Genomic DNA, 22,824 nt, shown 5'->3' with positions numbered 1-22,824 from the left:
GACTCCACATACATGTTTTTTAAAAATAAAAAATAGCATCCACATCAGAAATTTTTTTAAGCTTTTGACTTTACAATCCCTCCAATAATCATATATCATAAGCAAGATATTGCACAATTTTGTATATCTAGATTTTAAAAATAATTCTGAAACAACAGAATTGTGTTGCAAAAATGTTTGAGCCCTCATATTTTATATTTAATTCAATATAATCAGAATTGGAGTGTTTTATACTTGACTGTGATTTTCATACCTGAATTTTTAGGCGCTCTCTGCGACTTGAAAAGGAAGGATTTACAATTAGCCCCCATGATTCCCCTTCAGCCACAGAAAGAACTCAAAAGTTTAACTTGAAACCAAAAAGGTTCATAGTGGATCAGTTAGATGTTTAGAAGATGGAAAAATACAGGATATCAGCACCTGCAAGACTCAGTGTGTTGACAATCTAGAAAGAAATTCAAAGATTCTCTGTAACTTCAACTCAGGCACCTGGTCAGGATTTTCTCCTTCCACCCATGACTACTGATGGATCTCACAGTTTCTGTGGCCATCCAGAAATAAAAAGGGACTTCTGCCAACACTCAACAAAGCTCACACACTGATCATGTAAAATAAATATTAAGATACAAAATAAAAATAAATACAAAATAAATGTTAAAATCTTAAAATACTTACTATCCAACTTTCCATCTTCTACTATTTGCAGTTGCAATGCTTTTGATTTGGCACTTAGTTCACTGTAAAGGAAACAAAACCATGTTAGGTCTTTGCAGCCACAGCAGGTTTTCCTTCCCATGTAGGTTTTCCCCTTTCCCCAGCTTTTCTCAGCCGTTTCTAAGGCAAACACTGCACCTTGCAGGTGGGTAAGAGTAACTGAAGGGATCACAGTAAAAAGCCATGGCCTGGGTCCCTCCCTCACTTTTGCACAGATTCAATTTGTTGAATTTCAGAAGCTTTTCTTCTCCCCAGGAGCTGACAAACACTGCCCTCCATGCTGGAGATGGTTCCTAGTCTGACTGCTACACCACAACACCAAAAAGCTTTGTTCCTCCTGGCAGGATCAAATTTGTAAGTCAAGATGCTGGAACAGGCTCAATCAACATCCCTGTCAAAGCAGGAAAAGCGTCCTGCAAAAACAGGACAGATGCAAGAAAACAAAAATAGTTACAGCTTTAAATGAGAAGAGTCAGTATCACTTTTCCAAAACAAGATGCTGCAAAGCCATCAAGAGGAGTTTTTGTGTGACAAAACCCAGGTTTCATAATTACACATGGCACTTCCTAAGATGGGCCAGACAACAGATAGAAAATCTTTCCTCTAACTGACACAGTGAAACTGGGTACCTACTGAGAAACCCTCCAGTAAAACTTTATTTCATACCCTTCTCAGCAGGCATTCTCAGCCCTAAGGGCATGCAAACACGTATTTTATTTTTCAGAATGGTGTGATCCTGGCTGCAACACCCAACACCATTAGATGCTGTGGCACATCATCTATTCAGCAGATTTTAAGTTTTTCCCTTCCATTCCCACCCTTTCTGCACCCCAAAACTTGGAAAGGAGCACCTTGATGGCACCACTGCTGCTTTGCCACGAAGCTAAAGCAGAGTCTGACATAGTCAGTACAGTGGTGTTCAGAGTGGAGGATATTTTTGGCTCTGAGGAAAGAAAAGGGCAGAGGTTTGTTTGTGGGAACTTGAAAGAAGTTCAAAAACCCCTGCCAAAATCCTAATCATTTATCTGTAAAAGCCCCCAAGCTTACCTCATGCACTTCTGAAAAGCAGTGTGGAAACCCCAGCATTATTCCTAGTGTCAAGGCCAAATTCCAGTCAACTTAATCACATCCTGCCTGCCCTCTCTCAGCCCTTTCAGTTGGAAAAGGGTATTATTCTTACAAATTTCCTGTCCCAAACTGCTGGGAACTTGTGAGCTCTGCAGGCCTGGTGCTGTTCCACCAACAGATGGCTGAAGTGAATCACAGAGCCACTGGCTGAAGCACTTGGTGATATTTCAGAAAACAAAGTTCATCAGCGAGTCCCCCCTTTCCTAAACTTGTGCGCCTCAGAAGCCATTTTTGCTCTGCTGTTAGAAAGTGAAAATAAAAATAGTTTTAGAACTGCTCACTTTTGACCCTATTTACAGCAGCTGTGTGAATCACAGAATACTGTGTAGGCTGCCTTAAAGTCCCTTTTTTGTTCTCCAGGAGAAAGAAAATCTAGTTAAGTTTTATACTCCCTTTTTAGCCATGGACACCATTCTTCTAGATGCTCAACTGTTTCTCCACCTTTGTTTTTCCACTCAGGGGAGGGAATGGAGAGACATTAGATTCCCTCAAATGCAGATTTCACAGTAAATTGACTTCAAAACCATGTTAACACTTCTTTCCTGGCACTGTAGAAAAGCATGAGGTGATTTATTATGCCTATGACTGCTGCCATGTACTAGAATCATGTATCATGGAACATGTAGAGACCTGTATCTCATATCCATGCATATCCTGTATCTCATATCTTCAGGTAATTGGATCTCCTGAAGTCCCCAGCAGCTCTAGATTTCTCTGAAGCCACCCAGAGAAAGACCAGGGATGGACCTATTTCAAATGCCATTCTTCTCTTACACAGTTCAAGAAAAAAAAAAAAAAAAAAAAAAAAGGTGCTTTAGTGTAAAAGTATTCTCAGTAGGTAAGTTACTTACAAGATAAACTCTTCCTTCCAAAAGGGATGTGCAGCATTTTTGGCTACAGAGCTGGAAAACTTCTGCATAGGGTCATTCAACTGAGCTATACACACAAGGTCTGTGCTGCCTGTAAGGGCAAGAAAAATCAGTAGCCAGTTATTCATGCTCTGTGACCAAGAGGCCACTAACTGCAAAGAAACCCCTTTCCCTGCACACTGCACTTCTGAGCAGACTTTTACAGACTCTTTCTCACCCTCCCACAGAATAAATGCCTTCCCCTGGTTTGTACACTGAGGACATTTATGGCAAAGGTCACTATTGCATCACTGCTGTCTTATAAACTACCCCACACACTGTGAAACATGACAGCTCAATTTAAATCCTACCATGAAGCAACAAAATGCAGGCATAAAAGGATCCAAAGAGATGGGGAGACAAAGAGTGAGCAGGTGATGTTGTGGGTGTGAGGCAGGGAGGGAGTAAAGTTGTTTACAAGCTGCTTTAAAAAACACCAGAAGTTTTCTAAGTTCCTCCTGGCCACAGTCACAGTGGTTTATCTGGACATGAAAATAAGCTTTTTCTCCTGGCAGGTGACTGATGACAGCAGTGCTAATTCACAGTGGTTTGTGCACTGTGGTTTATAACAAGTTTTAAAGCACTGCTGCAGACTTATCTCAGCCTTGATCTTGGAGTTTGATATTGTTGCAAATTGGCATATTAAGAGTAGTTCAAGGGGAAATACTTTGCCTGATGTGTTCCTCTTTTAAGAATTTCTTTAGTATGGCTTTCACAGCATCAGAAATAATTTAAACCCAGACTTCCAAAACATCAAGGAAAGCAACAAAAGCTCAGTACTGACAGCGTGTGAAGCAAACAAAAGATGCTGCCCCCAGTTCTCCAGAAGAATCTGGGTTTGTATTTGCTATTATTTCCTATGAGCAGCTCTCAGCTGCTCTCTGGGGATGCTCTGGGCTCTGGATCAGCCCAATCTCAGGCAAAGAGGCAGCCTGGGCCTGGCAAGGCGATTAGAGGAGACAAAGCACTGTGTACACACACACAGCTTATTTGGGATCCAAGCTGACCCCAGAGGAGGCAGCTGAGCTGCTTTCACAGGGGCTGAGCCTGAGCTCATGGAGCTGGGCTGGCTTCTGCTCCCCCAGCCAAGTGTCTCTGAGCCTGCCCCTGCTGCCCTGTCCCCAGCCCAGGGCAGGGACCTGCACACCCTGCCTGGAACTACACCTGAGCCACAAACCAACAGGGCATTGCAGCTTTTCTGCCCTGGACACCCTGCTGTAAACAATTAACTGCTTTTTCCTTAGCAGCAGGAATCACTTCTGCCCTAAGTGATTCCCTGTAGAGCATGTAGTACAAAATCTGGGGTGACCTTTGTTTACATACACAAACCAAGGAGAGAAAAACAGGCACAGCCCATAATCAGGGACCAGTTCTGCTACTGGGTATTCACCAGCTGAACTAAGATATCTACAGGAGAGCCAGAGCTCCTACAAGCCCTGTCAGCATCCACCAATCAGCCATGGTTTCATCAGCATGGACAAGCTGCCCCTCCCCAGCCCCCTGAAATATTGCACAGTCCCATGGAGCCTGGGTTCCAACAGGATAATTCATTATTGCAAGGAAAGGCCAGGAAAAGGGAAGGGAATATTAATTAAAAGTCAGCAGGTTATGCCCAGAAGCCAGCGCCCTTCCAACTGTGCAGGATTTCCACTAGATTTCAAGTGTACCAGTTAAACCCCATTACGAAGTTTTATTTCTCATCCTCAGTTCCAAATATTTACACTCCAGGAGCTGCAAAATTCCCTCCATCTCCTGTTAGAATGGTAAATGGAGATTTTGCCTCCCAACATCTGTGTTCCCAGAGCAGAGCACACAAATTGTCTCTTTTTCCTCTCGTTTTTTGGAAAGGTGCAGAGATTTTCAGAAGGTGAATCTTCTGTTCTATGCACTGTATGCACACGAAGATATCTCATCTCATCTCATGACTTTTAAAGCAAGGCAAAATGACCCAATCTTTTGGAAAGTTTAGTCTGCACTACAAAATTGTAGAGTACTAATAAATCATTGAATGGTTTGGGTTGGAAGAGATCCTAAAGATCATTTCATTCCAAACCCCCTGCCATGGGCTGGGACACTTTCCACTCAACTGGGTTGAAGTTGCCAGCATATTTTATTGACAAAGGACATTTCACAGCCAAGAGTTCCAGAATTGCTTTAAAAATAATTTGTTTTTTTTTTTAAAAATGCTCTGCAGAGAATTTTAGGGGGATCACTTCCAACCAGGATGAGCAAAGCAACATTATGCAATACTCTAGGGCAGAAAACTATTACCTCTAACTGAAAAAGAAGGAGAACAGCAAGCAGAATATATTTATCTAAAATTACTGCCTTGCCCAATTTAGCAGCCACAAGCTTCCATTAAAAATACTGTTACAGAATTGTTTAGTGGCCATAGACAGCCTCCAATCTGTATTTCTGATGAGAGAATCTGAGCTGTGCCTCAATCTGCACTTGGAGAAGTCTGAGCACTTGCAAGACAGGCCTGGTGCTGCTTTCCAAACCCAACACTAACTGCACTAGGCAGTGACCTCTTTTTTGGCTTCATTCTCCACTTGCAAGAGGCACCTTCTTTCTTTATCTGCAAAGGCACTTAATTAGGGCAAAATGTCCCTGACAACAACAAGAAAAATCTTTCCGGAGTTTCTAATACAGGAGGAGAGTTTGAGATACATCTGCAAATCACTCTAAAATCAAGAAAAATAAAGTACCATTGAATCAAGCCAATGTCATTGCCAGCAGCTAATGGAGAGTTGGATTTCAGCCCCTCATCTCGGGTACAGCTAAAGTGAGAACTTTTAGAAATTAAAAACTAGAAGCCAAAAAATAATGAGCCAGCTTTATACGTGTGGTCATTTCAATCTGTTTTCAGCAATGATGGATTTCTGTACAGGAAGAACAAGATGTTTAAATACTCAAATAAACTAAAATATACATTTAGTCAGCACTGGTACAGGTTGCCCAGAGCAGCTGTGGCTGCCCCATCCCTGGGAATGCTCAAGGCCGGATGGGGCTTTGAGCAGCCTGGGACAGTGGAAGGTGTCACTGCCCATTGCACGGGGTGGAACGAGATGAGCTTTAAAGTCCCTTCCAGCCCAAAATATTCTGTGAGTCTATGAATTCTCTTTCTCAGAATACAGCAACTTCTTAAACCTTCTTTTGAGAGCAGGCTGTAACGCAGAACTTCCACCATCACCTCACCTGAAAGCAAATAAAAAAAACCCAAGCCCAGGGCTGCCTGGAGTGGTGTCAGAACTCAAAATGTCCCTCAGACATTTTTGGAGGTTCTGGGCCCAGGTCAGAAGCATTTGAGACCCTGGCAGGCAGCTGGAAACAGCTGTGATTTTGGGTTTGAGCCATGGAATGAGTTACCAACCTTGCAGGAAGAACAAGAAGTCACAAAAGTTTAGATATTATAGTAGAAGTAGTTACAAAGTAGAGGGAAGAATTTTTGAGTGCTGTACAGGGGAGTTTTGGTTTTGTACATGGGGGTCAGAGGTTTTAAGATGGAGGGATTTGGGCCTGCCCTGTCCTGCCTCTTTCTCCTTCCTTACCTCCATGTTCTTGGTGACGTTGGCACTCACAGATTGGTTTAGAGTAGAAAAGCACCATTTAATATAGGTAATAGGCATTGGGGAAAAACTGTAAACATGTAACACGTGATGTACCATATAAAAGATAGAAAAGCACCATTTAATATAGGTAATAGGCATTGGGAAAAACTGTAAACATGTAACACGTAATGTACCATATAAAAGAGAGCAGCAGCCCTGGGTGGGAGAGAAGAAGCAGTCGGGAGTCAGAGAGGATGTCAGGGTGTGTGTGTGCCTCTGCCTGAGCTGTGAGCAAACCACAGCAGCCCCAGAAGAAAATCTTTTAGATAACTTGCAATAAACTGCCTTGAGACCGGACATCAGGAGAATACTGAGCCTTTCTTTGGAAGCATGGGTTGGAGAAGGGAGTTTTCCACCACACGGAGCCACCCTGACCCAGGCTGAGCCCCGGGGTACCTGCAGCACGGAGATCGCCCGGCTCCACCGCGATGTTCCTCACCAGCAGCTTCAGGTCGTGAGCCCTGGGAGGCTTGGGAGGACTCGTGCCCTGAGGGAGGAGGCTCGTGTTCTGTACATTCTGCAAAAGGCAACCAGGACAAGGGGTACTGTGCACGTGCCAGCATCAAATCCTTGTGCCGTGCTGGCACAGGGAAGCAGAGGGGAGCTGGGATGGAACACCAACAACGGAGCCACCAGAGATGACTTCAGACATGTATAAAATAAACACATAGCTGAGAATATTTTCTAACTGAGAGAGTGGTCAAAACAAGGAAAAAAGGGTGTTCAATTAGGCCTGAATATGATGGTAAGACAAAACAAAGCCTAAAAGTGGCTATTTCTTTTCATTTGTTATAAACCTGCTCTAGATGACCAATTAAAGGTATGCCTTTAATTGGCATATCTTTTGAAACCACAGGGGAGGTGTGACCACAAAGCCTCCACTGCCAGGGGCTGTGCTGCTCTAAACATGTGTCCCAGGTGGTTCTTGTCACTGAACACTGTTAAACTCACTCAGCTGTGAGCCATGAATATGGAATAAAAGTACTATGCAGAAGGACACTTCTCAAAAGATTTTGAAGCAATGAGCCTTACCTGAACCTCCTTTGTATCTGCAGGCCTCACACTCAACTCTACAGATGGAGAAGCTGAGCTGAAGAGGTTCTTCAAGACATCTCTGAGCGTTTCAGATATTGCACATGTCCCTGCTGCCTGTTCCTATGAGGAAACAACCAGGCTTCTCAAAACTCAGAAGAAGTTGAGGCAAAAATTAATTTTGTACATATCTATGACCACCAAAGCCATCTAACATTATCTTTGTCAGAGAGAGACACATAGTTTCTTTTGCCAACAACAGATCATGCAAAGAATTACTTAAATTTCTTCATTATGCATTAAAGGAAAGCTAGAATTAAACACTGAAAACTCATGCTGTTCTGAGAGTTAGGAAGGCACAGCTGTTAGTTACAAAAACACAAGTTTCTTTAACAGTTTTTATTTTATGATGGTGTTTTAAAGATTTTGCACTGCTCTGTACTCTCCTGAGAGAGCAGATCAGGTCATCAGATAAGCAGATCTGCACCATTCCACTGATTTAATGGGAGTTATGCCAGCTTGCAGCAGCTGAGAAGAAACTAATCCTGTGCTGCACTGAAAAAAGATATTACAGCATCTCCTGGAGGTCTTCAACCTTGCTGAAAAGTGCAGTGTATGGACAGAGTTGTAGTTTACCCATAAAAAAATCTCACGGCCATCTGTGTTCAGTACCACAACCTCTGAGGGGTCAGAACACAGCACCGATTTTATGTACACACAGGTAGCTTCACATGATTAATTGTAAGGTGTATGAAGAGACTGAACAGCCCCTGCCCTCCCTGTGCTCCTGCAAAATGCCTGCTTTTCACAGCACAGCTCCTCAGGAATTTCTGTCTGCTCAGGTACCTACAGGGCACAGATTTTTAAATCAAGCTGTCCCAGAAAGACCAGTCTGAAAACAAACAGCTCTGAAATCCCAGTAAGGTTTCTTTTCTAAAGAAAAGACTGAAGTAGGAGACAAAGATCTGACCTAAAAACAGAGGACCCATCCATCTTTTCTTATCTGATACCACACTGAGAGACTTCACTGATGTGCACCTTGCAGGACATTTTGAAGAGATTGGGATTAACAGCCCTTTCCCAGCTCCCCTGGTGTTACAGAAACAAAAAAATCCCAGGAATGCTGTGTACAGGATTCCTGTTGTACTGCCTTCTTACTTAACTGGCCTTTGATGACATATTCAAAACACAAAACAGCATTGGCCAGTCCCACAAAAATCTGCTGCCTCAAACAGATAATACTCATTCACTTTAACAAAGATCACAGTAAATTAGGCTTTTTAAAACCTCAGTAACAGCAATTTCATTACTTAACTTACTTAAATAAGCAGAGAAATTGTGGTTAGTCTTCATTGTTTTGGAGGTAATTTCCCTGCCCTGCTCTTACCTAAATTGTAAAATCCTAGTTGCCTCACGTGCTTTGCCATCAGCCTAATGTGACATCTGTTATTTAACAGTAACAACAAAAACTTCAGCCACTGGACTTCTGTTCATAGGTATTTGCTGCTGTTTCCATAGTTATTTGGAAGAGAGACTGATTAAAGAGCCTCCTGTCAGCTCTGCCTCATTTTTAGCCATCCTTTTTTTGCAAAGTAACTCTCCCGCACAACTCCCTCTACAAGGAAAGCCATAATGGCTTCACTGCCACCTCCAAATGATAAAGACAGCAGGTTTCACTTTGGGTTTGACCTGGGCTAGGGGTGTCCACCACAGCCAGCCTGGGGCACACCAGCACATGATGTAAATTGTGTAAATCCAAACCCTACCAGTCAGCCAGGTTGCCCAACACAGCTCAGGTTCACCCAGCCATTACCAAGAGAAAACGGGTTATTACACCCAGCTTTGTGATGTCAAAACCACTGTGCAGATAATCACAAGTAATTAGAGGTATTTGTTTGTACACACAGTATTGCTTCTAAAGAGGAAGAAAACAAGACACAAAAGCTGACATTGGAAGTTTAGGAGCTGAAGCAATTTCTCAGGTGTAGCTTGGTCACAGGTTGTAGCCCTTTGTTTATTGCCTCTCCTCCTTCCATGAGGGCTAATACAAACTTCAAAGTGAAAATAAAGCCCTCTAATGAATAAAGAACTTAACTCATTCTAAAAATGCAGGCAAAGCAGAACAGGTGCAACTCTGCAAAGCTAGAGTTGGGCACATAGCAAAAAGCTGATTGTGAAGTCCAGTGTCTGCACCAGAGTCATCTGTGCTTGTCAGGAAGGATTTAATAGTTAATGACTGTTCAAATGTGGACAATCAACATCCCACTCCAGCATATAAACATCATTTCCATGCTACATGTGCATGGTAAAACCTACATTAAAACACACTTCAAAAGGCTTGTCTGTCTTTAGTTATGAGTTTCACATTTTTACAGATAAAAGCTGTGGTAATAAATTATTATGATTGTAGTATGACCTGTATGTGACAGTATGACCTGTACCTCTCAGTACAGGTCTTTAGAAGCAGCTCTACAATAAAAATATTTTTTAACAAGGCCTTCAGTCAAGAAAATAACTTCAAAAAACACAAACAAGTCTTCCCCTACAGTTGTAGGAAACAGTTAAATCATCATATTTGTGCCAAACATAAAAAACTGGGAAGGGTCAAACACAGAAGAGAATCCCAGCCAAGATGAAACTCTTGCATGGGATGGCCCAATGAACCAGTGCTCATGTACAAAGCTCACGTGGAATTCCAAAAGCATCAAAATATTTTTAGATCATCCATAATTTCCTTAAATAACTGTATTTTTCACAACCATTCCTGATCTATGGTTGCCAGATTTCAAAACCGATTTAAATTAGGGAAGAAGCAATGTTTTAATTGCTTTGATGAAAATACCACCACAACTGGGGGTTTTTAAATTATTTTAGAAGTGTTCAGAGAGAAGATATTTAGCAACAGACATTTTTCACACCTTGAATTTGGATGAAAGATGTTTGCAAAGTGATTTGTCTGTCAAATACAGACTTGTTTCAGTGATCTTGAGAGGTGTTGCTGGATTTCAGAGGCGCAGGGGTTTGATAGATGATCCATGGGAGCTGTTTTACACCACATTTTGGACCAAGGGGATGGAGACCCATCTGCTCTACCATTACAACAAATAAAACTTACTGACTGACCTCCTGCACTGCTGGCTGGATTTCAAAGTTGATTTCATCGGTTTTAATGAGGAACCACTCAACTTTGACATCATCTCCTTTGTCTTTCACATACAGCTGAAGCTGTGGACAGGAAAAGAGTTATTGCAGAGTGTTGTGGTGTCCTGTAAGGAAATTGTAGGTCAGTCTCGACGTTAAAGGCTCAGCACAGGAAGAATGACACCAGTTTCACCAGGTAGCTTCAAAGTAACACTCTAAGGAGGCAGAAGTTGATTAAGCTTTGAGAGTTCATGCCACTTAAAAAAGGGAATTGTTCTAGATATCCAAGCAGTCTACCCAACACGTTATTTATCCCCAGTCTCCTGAAGAGGCAGCTTAATTTCTGTATTTATCACTTGCCCCAGAGGGGAAACAAAAGGAAGGGAAGAGAGAACGACACTTAAGACTTTACCTGCAGGTGGACTGGGGACAGCTTCACAAAATAGGACTGAGCTTCAGCAGCTGCGGGCGGAGAGGCTGAGACAGCCACGAGGAATTTCACAGAATCTCCCACAGCATTGCAAGAAACCACCTGGAGAAAGGAAAAAGATGAGAGGAAATGAAGGGAAAAAGAAATTAGTCTTCAAAAGGTCTGGTGAAGGCTAGAAAGAAATTAAGAAAGGAATTTAATCTAGCAGAATTATGCTGAGTTGCACAGGTAGGAAATTTTTAAGTCATTTCATTCATGTTCCCACCTCCTTCTGCACATTCTTCTAAAAGCACATAGTTCAAGTGTTCAAATCTGTACATGAAATCTAGTACCTGCAAATTATGGCGTTTCCCAAAATTTCTTTGGTATTATTACCTAATTCAGAAGTAACTCCTTGCCTGACCAAGCCTCCTTTCCATTTCACAGATCTAGGTATTAAAGCTCCAAGAGGGCAAAGATGTTTGTTCTTCTCCCTCTCCTACTCTGAGCTAAGTAGCCTACAACAGGACAGCTGATTTGCACAATCTTTAATTCAGTGGTACCCTACAAACATGAAACTTTGGTATAAACCTCCTGCTACAGCAGAGGATTCTGTCTGAGTAATTGCAGCTCTCAGTGGGCAAGAAGGAGCAGGAGCCTTTAAGAATTTATTCAAACCTTTGACCAAACCAAGAAAGCCTGAAATGTGGTGACAAAGCTAAATGTCTGGGAAAAGTCTGAGTGCCACTTGACTGCACTACACTTTCAGGAGCAGTAATTCAACTTATTGTCACACTGAGCTTGTAAACAGTGGGCAGCTTTTGCTCCCTCCCCTCTGCAAACTGAGCTGCTGGAGCTGCCATGCAAAATTCCTGGAGTGTGCAGAAATTCCTGGAGGGCTCCTGGCAGCAGAGGAAAGCCCATGGGGTAGAAGTCAGAAATTATTCATCACACCACAGAGGCATGTTTGTTTTGCAAACAGATGTGCTGGTGGAGGAGAGCTGCTTGTCCCTGTCCCTCTGTGGTTCCTGTCCCCACTGTGGGAAGGACAGCTGGGCTCTCCTCATTGACTCAGGCAGAGGGAACCAGGTCAATGCAATGCACAGACAAATAATTCCCTGCAAGGTTTGTCTGACAAAAACTCTGCGTGGTGCTATTAAATTGTGGTTGTGCACTCACTGCTCCACTTATGGGCACTGGAATGGAAGCTGAAAGCTTTGAGAGGAATCACCTAACTCCTGGAAGATCCCTATCAGTCTCTCCTTAAATACATTTCATCTCCCTGGGCTCTCTGGGGTACATTTTAAGGATGGCCAGAGCTTTTTCAAGGGCCTGAGTACATCCATTAAGGTAGAGATTTAATTACAAAGGAGCAGGGGGTGGAGAGGTGGATATGACAAATAAAAATCCCAACCACACCCACAAGCAGTAAGATTTGCCTTTTCAGGTTGTATCTTTGCAAATTATAGTTTAGAAGCGGACAAATGAGTTCACCTCACCTCTCCCCTTTCCCAAAGTCCAGATTCCTTCAGAAGTGATTTCTGACCTTAATCCCACACAAACACCATCAACACCCAGTATTATAGTAAAATAGAAAGGATTTTTAATAACTAACGAGAACAAAGAGCCCAGCTGCTTGTTTTACTCGTAGCTGAGATAAAACAGAATCACTCCTTTCATTCAAAGTAATGGATTGACACGGTGACTCTTTAAAGACTTTGAAAGGGAAAAGGTTCTTCCCTCTTTTTTGAGGAAAGAGGAGAAAAAAGGACAGGTCTGATGCAAAAACTGCTGCCACTTCCATATCCTAAATGCAGTGTTTTATCATCTGTACATGTTTTTTCCACACATCCATATGAAGTTCAATGCATTCAGAACAAGTTGGACTTGCTGTACATGCAATGCAGAGCCATTCATCTGGAATTTCTGGACGTCCAAGAGCCACGGTTGCCAGGTATATGGTTGATTAATGTTTTTAAAAGAAATAAAAGTGTGGTCAGAGAGCTGGCAACTGAGTTCCTGTGCCACTTATTTTATAATCATGTTTAATTCAAAGTAAAGGATGGAAGCAGACACTGCAGGTGGCAGAACTTTCATTTTTCTTCCTGCATTTTGTCAGGAGACACTAAATCAGTTTTTTATATGTATTTTTACCATTCATTTCAAAGCCCAGACCAGTGAAGTTTGGACTTTTAGTCTGCTTGATTAATTTATTTTCTGCCAATCTCCTAAGTCCTACTCCCTTTCTGCCCTCACTTTCACTAAAAAAATCGTGGTACTCACATACAGCCACCTGTCAATTTTTAATCCAATCATCAAAAGGATTGGTTCCATGTTTGTAAAAGGAAAATAATACGTATTTATGTCAGGTGAATCCCTTTGCTCTGGGAGCAGGATGGATGATGGATTGAGAATACTGAGAAAAGTAGAAATCTGGGCTAGAATTTGAAGAGAAAGAGACTCAGTTTTCATCTCCAATGCTGCCACAAGTGGTGAAAAGATGATTAAAGAGACTGCAACTGCTGCTTCCCTTGCTGAGTGACATTCCTTTAGAAGTGTAGCAGGTGATTTTGATAGACCCAAGCAGAAATATGTAGGCCACTTCCCCCATGGCAGGCACACAAAGAAAAACACTGAAGCCTCCCTGTGCTCTGCTCCTTTTCCCCTGCCTTGTTCCAACCTGCTGCCTCAAATTCATTTTCTCTGCACAGATGAAGAGCTGGAGAAGGGAGGGCCAGGCACAGCAGCCCCTTCTGGTTGGCACTGGGAGAAAAAGGAAGGCTAGGTATCCACAAGAAAAGAGAGGAACCTGGACTGACAGGATGAGAGTTCTCCTTCAATTTCATTTATATTCCTCGTTCTCTCTCCCACTCCCCTTACCAGAGACATCCCCAGTTATCAACTCTTTGTGTTTTAGAGTCTAGAAAACCTGTCATTTTTATAACAGACTGTTCTTTAAAAACCAGGCCCTGCACAGCAGCTGGGAGCAGCAGATTCTGAGCTCCCAGAGGGGTCACACTCCCCTCCTTGTGATCGTACCTCTGGGCAAGACACATCTCCTAAATTAGCAGAAATAGGGTGAGGTGAAGTAGCAGCACAAAGAAACCAATATCAAGGTATTTTCTCCCTCCAGCACCTCCCTTGGCACAAACACCTTTCTCTCCGTGTGCTTTGGGTTCTCCCATGGAAGGAGTTCTCAGCCCTTCCTCAGGTACCTTTGAGTCCCTGCTCCTCCTCAGTCCTCTGCTATCCCTCCCCACGCACAGCTGGTGCTTCATCACCCACTGCCAGGGTTATTCCTGCTGTTTCCAGCCTCTCCTTCCTCATCCCTGGCCTGACATCCTCAGGATCGATGAGCTGCAGTGGCCAAAACTCCCAGACCTGGCTGGGCTCAGTTCCCCATATAGAAAATGCTGGCACTCAGCTCCAGCGAGCTGCAGATGCTGTGACACAGCCTGCTCACACATACCTAAAACTCTGACTACAATTATCCCAAAAGCAATTCTCTTCCAGATAAGCAACCACAGAAACAAAGAAAGGAGACTGAAAAGGCACTGTGGGTTGAACAAGACTATTTTTCTGAGAAAGTAAAATGTCCAAACTTGTGTACTCACAGCTATTAAAACCCTTCCCCCACTTTGCCCTCCCCCTCTATATCCAGACTTTTCCCTTTGCAGCTCCTCTGGACAGGTTTCAAAATCTGTTTTTTTCCTTCCTGAAGTAGCAGCAGAAGCTGTTTCATCTCAAGAAGCACCATGATGCCCCTGCTCCTCACACATGGTGCCTTCTTGCCTGGAGGTTTCAGTTTTGGCACTGGCACCCCATTAATTTGCGCATTACAATTTCCCTTTTCTTTACTCTTCCCTCCCCAGGTGCAGCAGCAGGCTCCTCCCTGGCTGTGACTTCAGGGGGAAGTTCTGACAGACCTGATGGGGAACATTTCCCTCACCTTCCCCAGGCCCTGACCACACCACATATGTTTGTAAAACCCCCAGCATTATGGGGCTTGATTGCCTCTTTTGTTGCATTCTAGAAGGAAATTCATTTTATTGCACTTGGTGTTTACTTCCAGAAAGAGCAGGTTACTTGAGGGTACTCAGTAGTATGCACAGAATCAGGAGTATGTAAGCAATACAAATATTTAACATTTTCACTAGAGAATCAGAATAAACCATGAGGCAGACACACAGTGAAATCTCACTGTGAGATTTAGAATCCTCACAATTTCCCATCTGTCTCACAGGGTTCTACTACGAGGAGGCTCTTTATTTTTGGCATGGAAAACCTATCTTGTCAATGGCCACACTGACAGCTTGTGTGCTTGGCTGAAAACCTCATCATAGAAAATTTTTCAAGTCAAAAACTTCTGCCTTTTGACAGTCATTAGCACTCAGCTGTTCAGAAGAATGACATGATTTTCTTGGTTATCAGAGCCAATCCCTTCATTTCTTCTGGCGTTTCTCCACTCCTTCTTTACCCAAACAGCTGACCAAGTGACTAGGACAAATAAAGAGGAGATGATGAGAAAATGCAATGTCTAACCCAGGCACAGGCAGGTGTGGATTTTTAGGAGCCAGTATCAAACTGAATTTGCCTGTAAAAACAGTGAAAACCCCAGACCAGTTTTCCAAATGGTGGTAAACACCATGGTGAAGGCAGGGTGAGGGATGGACTCAGTGCAGGAGAGTTTCCATGTCAGCAACAGAAACAAAGCAGAAGTTGATGAAACACGTGAATTTATCCACTCTTTTGAGACCAACACATTCAAATTCAAATAGGTGGAAAAAATGGGGAGTGAGGGAACGAAATGAACAAGCAGGGAGTAAAGGAGACAGGACAGGAAGAATTTTCAATCCACCTAGTAAGTTCAATTGAAAATCAAAGACAGCAAAGACAGGAAGCAGTACTTATAGTTCAGAAAGGAGAATATAAATCAATACCAGAACTAGCATTGCTAGTTTGGTCCCACTATCATGCAAGTCTTTCCAAACCATCTGAAAGATGAAGACACAGAGACCAAGAGGAGACAGAAAACTCCAGGAGAGGTTTGCCAGTTTGTGCTGTGGCAGCTTGGACAGCAATTCACCTGCAGACACTTGTCAGAATCTGAGGTATTGATGATTCCAATATTGTAGAAATTCTTTGTCTTTCAGCCCCGCTGCCAAAGAAGAAGCCATAATTGGTCTGTGCTGGTTTCAAGGTTGTTTATTCTGTTTATCTCTAACATGTTCTGCTGCCCTGCTCAGCTCTGTCCTGCAGGGCAGCGTGTGGGGCTCTGCCCTCAGTGGGATGTGACAAACATTAAATACCAGAAACTCCCTGGGCTGGATTTACAAGAACGTGCCAATATCTGTCACCTACGTTGGACAGTGTGTCCCCAGCCTGAACCAACAGAAAAATGCCAACACCAGAGTGAGACATGGAGGGCATGGAGAAGGAGAAAAAGGACAAGGCACACCCAATCTCCTCCATCTTGTCCCCTTTGGACCCCTAATTTAGAATCCTAAAATTTTACTTTTGCACCCATGCCACACTTAATTATTACTCATATCAAACAATCAGAGCTGGTAATTCACCCTGTAAGATTGAAAACTCTTTTCCATGGACAGAGATCACAGACAGTGTCTCTGGGGGTTCTGTCCAGGGGAGTTCCTGACCCCTGCCAGGGTCCCAGACCTGCCAGGGCAGCCAGAGGGAAGCCCTGGATCCCCACAACAGCTCCTCTGTGTCGGGGTGCTAAGGCTTCCCTGATCCCTGTGCCAAGCTGGCAGATGTGGCACAAGGCTTTAGGTGGCCCACACACATCTGCAGCAGCAGCAGGAAGACAGACAGAGCCAAGCCCAGGATCACCTCCAGGGAAGCAAACAAACCCCACCCCTGCCCAGGCACTCAGTTCTGAAGAAGGTCAGATGTTAATGTTGTCTTGTTTACTTCTGCAGGCTCACCCAACTAACAATTAAGCTTTTACTCCATCACTCCCCCATTAAGGTGGGCTGGGATGTTTGAAAGGGAGAGGACAGTACAATGAGCAGGGAGGTGAAAGCTGGAAACAGGTTACCAAAGATTCTTTGAGCCCCAAACCCACTGCACAGTTAAAGTCCCAAATACCTCAGGAGAAACCTGAAAGAAAATGTGATGCTCAGGAAAGCAAACTAGGAAACAGCAACATAAAAGGAAGATTAGGTCATCACACAGGAAAGCTGAAAGACCTTGAAACAGAGGAGAGGAATGCAATACAAAATATGTAGAGTGTGTGTGTGTGTGTGTGTGTGTGTGTGTGTGTGTGTGTGTGTGTGTGTGTGTTAAGAATTATCTCCTGCTCACACAAAGAACAGTTCATTTTCAGGACAGTACCACAGGGAGAGAGACCTTGATGCAGCAAGGCACTCACAGCATGAAGCAGCCACAGTAGAGGCAGACTGGAGCACAAAATCCCTCAGGAAACTACTTCCAGAGCCAAAAAGAAGCTGCCTCCTTGCACTGTGAGACCTTACCTGTAGGGCTGTGTGGCCCTTCAGCCATCAAGTTAAAAAACATGGATTTAATTGGAGCTGCTGCTGAGAATGGGGGCATAGGAGAGACTCAGGACAGCATTGTAAAAGGAGATTTAAGGAGCAACTTATGCAGGCAAGCTGAACAAAAGCTGGAAGGAAATATAACCCCTTCATAATACATTTACTGACAGCAAGCACCATGAAAGAAGAGTAAACATACTAAGAAGAAGGGATTATATTAGTGCACAAAAAAAAAAAAAAAAAAAAAAGCCAAGGAAAAAATCTCCATGGGCTGTAATTCCACCTAGGCTTGTAAAAAAACCCTAGTCATTAAAGCAGCAAAGATCTGGGGTGGCTTTTGAAGCAAAATGGGGAGTTAAAAGACAACAAAACTGTACACCATGGTCAGGGTAGTTCACTCCACCAAAAATAATCAGAAATAAACACCAGGAATGGTCCCAGTTAGGAGTGCAGCAGTGACATTAAAGGAATGGAACTCTGAAGGAATTTTACCCCTTTCCATTTAAGCATGAAACAGAAAAATAAGGGAGACTTTTATCACAGCCTGCTCCATCCAAACCCTCTGTGCCAAGTCCTCAGCAAGAGAATCCTCTTTTTCGTTGCCTTTTTTGCTGCTGTTTCTCTTGTGAAGTTCAAGTCCTCTGGAAATAGACTGCACTAATGGAAAGGCTGGCAGAAAAAGCCAAGACTAAGAATATTTCTAATGTTTACTTTATTAAAACAAAACAACCAATACCACACAATGAAAACAGGACACTTTCATTCTATATATTTAGGCTTTGGCCCAAAATTGGAGTGAAGGCAACACACAAATAGAGGCTTTATCAAGGGGCAGTGTGGTGTAACCTCCAGCCACAGAGCAGCTCTGTTCCTGCCACCACAGCTTGGGCCAAGCTGAGAAGCAGCAGCATTCCAACCATGTCTGCAGCACTGCACTGTGCAGCACACACCAACTTCTGTCAGAACTTGGAGTTTGGGCAAGCTGCAGGGAGAGATTTCCATTTCACGTGCAAACATTGAGAGCTTGAAGAGGGTGGGGAAAAAAGAAAACACCAAAAAAAAAAACAAAAAAAAAAACCAAACACCCCTGGTATTACCTCAGGAAATATAAGACACAATTATCATGTAAGAGAATTCCTGAGGTGTTTAGAGAAAGGTATGCATTTAAAGAAGGAAAAGTAGCTACCAGACTGCCACCCTAGGGTTATTATACCCTGTAACTCAAATAAATATTTGGGTTATTCCTTAAGTGAAGGAGTAAGAATGATGCAGAGAACTTTTTCCAGCAGCTGTGCACAAGACCATTGAAATGGGTTTTGGCAGAGTTCAGAAGAATCCAGTGTATGAGAACAAACCTGTTTTATCCCAATAAATTTTAAAATGTGCTTATATTCGACTAAGCTGTTTTGAAACCACATTAGACTTCTGTCTGCACTGTAACACCTCGATTAAGATGCTGGAATGGCTCAACCCAGCCCTGCCTGTCCCTCCCAGCAACATTTTAGACACTGCACTGCAAGACACCATTTTTTTGTGCTGTTATTTGCAGCAGCTCTCCCCGGGGTCCTGGCTTCACACATGACACAGCACATCACTTCCAGACCTGGCAGTGCCCTCTCCTTACAATTCCCCATCGTGGCATCTTCCAGCGGCACAGAGGAACACTTGTGCCAACCCTACAACCCTACCAAGTCCAGTCTCTCCAGCCCCACTGCTGGGGCAGGGACCACAAGTACTGAAATAAATTTGTTAGAAAAGGGAGAACGTAAGTACACAAACAGCTTTTTACATGTTAACAATCCCCAGCTGCCACCAGTCAGGGTGTGCCTCTAAGTCGTGTATCAGGCAGATAAGCATGCATAGTTTTCAAAGGAATCATAGTGGAGCTGCTTAGCATCTAAATCAGATGAGCAAAGCAAAACAACAAAGCAAAACTAAAAGAACAGCATTAGGCTAATTTGATGCAGGTGCCTAATGTAACCAGTACTTACAGTCACTAGGACAAAAATGCAGGAGCTGTCATTGCTAATAAACATACATAGATTTTTTTTTTCCCTTTTAGAAGCATTTTTACTGTTCCAAGAGCCACGTTCTGCCTTATTTTAATTTCACAGACACTGAACCGCCTCCCAGTATTTTCAGTGGGAGAGGAGGAAAGAAATCACTTGCTCCTCACTGAATACAAGACTTCACCCTCAGGACTCTGCACCTGTTCCTTTAGCTGATCCTTACTCAGCTCCCACTTAGGAAGCAAACCTGTCATCAGAGGCAGACAAAGATGTTTGCCAGTCCCAGGAGAGAAATTTCCTTCTTCTCAATGAAGTTCCCACTGCACACTTCAGCAATAGGATGGGGAAACATCATCAGGACTGTGGAGGTGGAGGAGAGGGCTGCTCCATGAGCTCACGGAGGGCGTAGCTATAAACTTGGCATACCCCTGGTTATTGTGCATTTGGTGGAAGCCCTGGAGCACGTTCCGCTCACAAGATGCAAAAGAAGTGAATCAACACAGAGAGTTTGCACAGGTTCTTTAGAGAGGCAGCCTCTTACCTGCCTCGACAAACACAGGTCAAGAGTACGGATCTTCTGACAAATAAATCTTCCACTAATACTAATAAAACATTTCCTGACCCAAAGTACACAGAAAGGCAACAAATCCAAAGTTTACCTTCTCTCCAGCTGACTTTACAATACTGGTAACTTCTTTAACTGCTAGCTCAAGTGGTTCTGCTGGGTCATCTTCCTCAAACGTGAGCAACTGAGAATCCTAACGAGAAAAAAAAGAAGCATTGTTAGGTGATGAACCTATGATTTGAAAACAAGTGATAAAAATGCACTACCAGTCAAGTTCCTGGAATTGCAAATGCATGTCAAAACTTCCATGTATTAATTGCATGACACCTCACTACGTAACACAGGGTAGAGCCTGAAAACATATACTTAGGACATAACTATGGGCCTAATCATAATTCATCTCTCCCTGTAGTGGAATATCAAGGTACACAGTGCAGAGCCAAGCCCATGAACAACAGGGTCCAGCAAAACTGCTGTTCTTCAGCAAAGATTTATCAGTGCTGCAGTGTGAAAAGGTGCGTTTGGTTTGGCCCACTAATACGGCTGCAGTAGGCTATTCCAAAACTCAGAAACCCCAAATGTCATCTTGCAGAGGTGAGGAAAGAAGCCTTCCCCTGCCCAGCCCTCCTCATCAGTGAAGGCAGAGAGTGATGACAGCCACTCAGTCTTCACACAGACAGCAAGGCAAGGCAGCCCTTGGGCACTGAGGTCATACTTTCAGAAGCATCAGCGCCGCATTCTTCACCTGCTACCCACACGGCGCACTCAGCCTCGCTTCCCTCATCACCCGAGGTTGTTTTGCACGCAGGAATTTCATTAGCTTCGTGCTGCTGTCATTGTTTTGGGAGGCTGACAGCGGGAGCAACGCCACGCTGCAGTGCCAGGCGCTGAACTCCGGGCTGGAGCTCACCTGGGCAGGGAGGGTGTGCGTGTCCCTGTCCAAGGGGCTTTGTCCTCTGCTCAGGGACACTTGTGTCTGGTTACTTTCAGTTCCCAGCACCTGTGCTCAAGCTGTCTGGACCCTTCTCTTCCACATTCCAAACCAACCTTCATTTCTTAGCACAACCCACTCTTAACAGCACTGCACAATTTGAAAGGGTGCACAAAATATTTTTTTCTGCTGCCCAAATTACAATGACACTTGGGAAGTGTTATTTTTTTATTCCTTATCTTTCACACGCACATGTTGCCCCACTCTTCCTTCTTCCCCAGCCTGCTCCGTGACATGTAAGAAGGAACCTCTTAGGTCTGAGGCACGCACAAATTCCGAGACCTGGGGACATGCCACTTCCTAGAGTTTATCCTCAGCATTTTGCACTGACACGACAAGGGTTAAGTCCTCAGGACAAGGAAATCAGCTTGCCACAGCCTCACCTCAGCGGGCATACCATTACACTCCGACCCGAAGGATGCCACACCGCGCCTTTTCCAGGAAGGGCAGGTTGGGATGATAAGAAACACCACGTTTCGTGCATCCTCCCCGAGCCGGCTTACAGGCAAACCCACCGAACCCTGAGCATCCCATCCACCATCCAGCGGGCTCGGAGGCCACCAGCTTTGGAGTTACAGCACACACAGCAGGGCCTGAGGCATGCAGGGGGAAGCCCAGCTCTGGGAATTATTTGCCGAAGGCCGAGGCCAGGAAGTTTCCATTGTTTCCTCCTCCCCACGCCCGAACAATGTTATCGGCCGAGCGAACCCCCGCCAGCGGCTGCGGGGGTCGGGGCTTTCCTTCCTCCCCATCCTTCCCTGCTCACACCGCGCCCGCTCCCTGCCGGCTCCCTCCTGCTCCCCCCCTGCCAAGCAGCCACCGAACGCACACGTGCCAACGCGTAAAAACGTGTAAAAACACAAACGCGCACACTGAGTGTCGCCAACACACCCGGCACATCCCCGGAGCCGCATCCCCGCTCCCTTCCCTTCCCTCCACCCCGGCACTCACCGCCTCGGCTCGGAGCGCCGCCAGCCAGGCCCTCCGCCACTGCCGCCTCCAGCTGCCCCTCGACAGCGCCCAGGCCAGCACCGACCCTCCCTCCTCCAGCATCTCATCCCGCCGCACCGGCTCGGCGGCGGCAGCAACAACCGGCGGCGGGCGGCCCCTCCGCAGCGCCAGCAGCGCGTACTGCACCAGGTACGCGGCCAGCGTGGCCACCGCCGCCACGAACAGGGCGACCAGCGCTGCCCAGCGCAGCTCGGACAGCCCGCCCGCCAGCCACGCCATGCCTGACCATAATGCGGCTCCGAAGCTTTCCCAGGCCAGCCCGCCCGCGGGGAGCGCCGGCCGCGGCGCCCGCTCCGCAACGGAGCCGGGCCGGGACCGCTGCTGCTGCTGCCCCGCCTGCCCGAGGAGCAATCCCCGCCCCGGGGCCGGGCCTGCGGACGGGGCCAGGCCCCTCTCGCCGCCCCCAGGGCGGCGAGAGGGGCCCGGCCCCGGCCGCAGGCCCGGCCCCGGGGCGGTGAGGGGAGGCCCGGCCGCAGGCTCGGCCCCGGAGCGTGAGGGCGGCCCGGCCCCGGAGCGTGAGGGGATCCCGGCCTCAGGCCCGGCCCCGGGACGTGAGGGCGGCCCGACCCCGGCCTCAGGTTCGGCCCCGGAGCGTGAGGGACCCCGCCATGTCCCGCGTCGTGAGGTGATGGGCAGCGTGGTCCAGAGCTTGAGGTGGGCGCCTGGCGTTCCTTAGGTAAGAGGGGTTTGGGATGAGCGTCCCGTGCTGCTGGCGGGGTGAGTTCCCGAAGGTGGAGGAGCTCGGGGTAAAGGGACTTGGGGTGGTGGGGTGGAAGGGCTTGGAGTGGGT

At 45.3% G+C, this 22,824-nt stretch overlaps 1 protein-coding gene across 2 annotated transcripts in view; it reads right to left on the bottom strand.

Moving 5' to 3' along the window:
* Nucleotides 1-22,331, bottom strand: part of C2CD2 (C2 calcium dependent domain containing 2) — a 33,455-nt gene extending 11,124 nt beyond the window's left edge. The window contains exons 1-8 of one of the 2 annotated variants that reach the window (XM_077781694.1): nt 21,975-22,331; nt 20,127-20,225; nt 10,947-11,066; nt 10,517-10,618; nt 7,394-7,516; nt 6,758-6,878; nt 2,694-2,802; nt 676-737 (exon numbers count right to left, since the gene is read on the bottom strand). In XM_077781694.1, coding sequence (XP_077637820.1) covers nt 676-737; nt 2,694-2,802; nt 6,758-6,878; nt 7,394-7,516; nt 10,517-10,618; nt 10,947-11,066; nt 20,127-20,225; nt 21,975-22,253 — 1,015 coding nt within the window. In that variant the 5' untranslated portion in view covers nt 22,254-22,331. The remainder of the gene's footprint in view (nt 1-675; nt 738-2,693; nt 2,803-6,757; nt 6,879-7,393; nt 7,517-10,516; nt 10,619-10,946; nt 11,067-20,126; nt 20,226-21,974) is intronic. The other variant, XM_021540343.3, reaches the window with a different exon arrangement.
* Nucleotides 22,332-22,824: the final 493 nt, after the last annotated feature.

Source organism: Lonchura striata, chromosome 2, assembly GCF_046129695.1.
Source record: "Lonchura striata isolate bLonStr1 chromosome 2, bLonStr1.mat, whole genome shotgun sequence".
NCBI classification, from domain to species: domain Eukaryota; kingdom Metazoa; phylum Chordata; class Aves; order Passeriformes; family Estrildidae; genus Lonchura; species Lonchura striata.
Note: the sequence above shows the minus strand (reverse complement) of the source record. Positions and strands in the feature narration are given on the sequence as shown.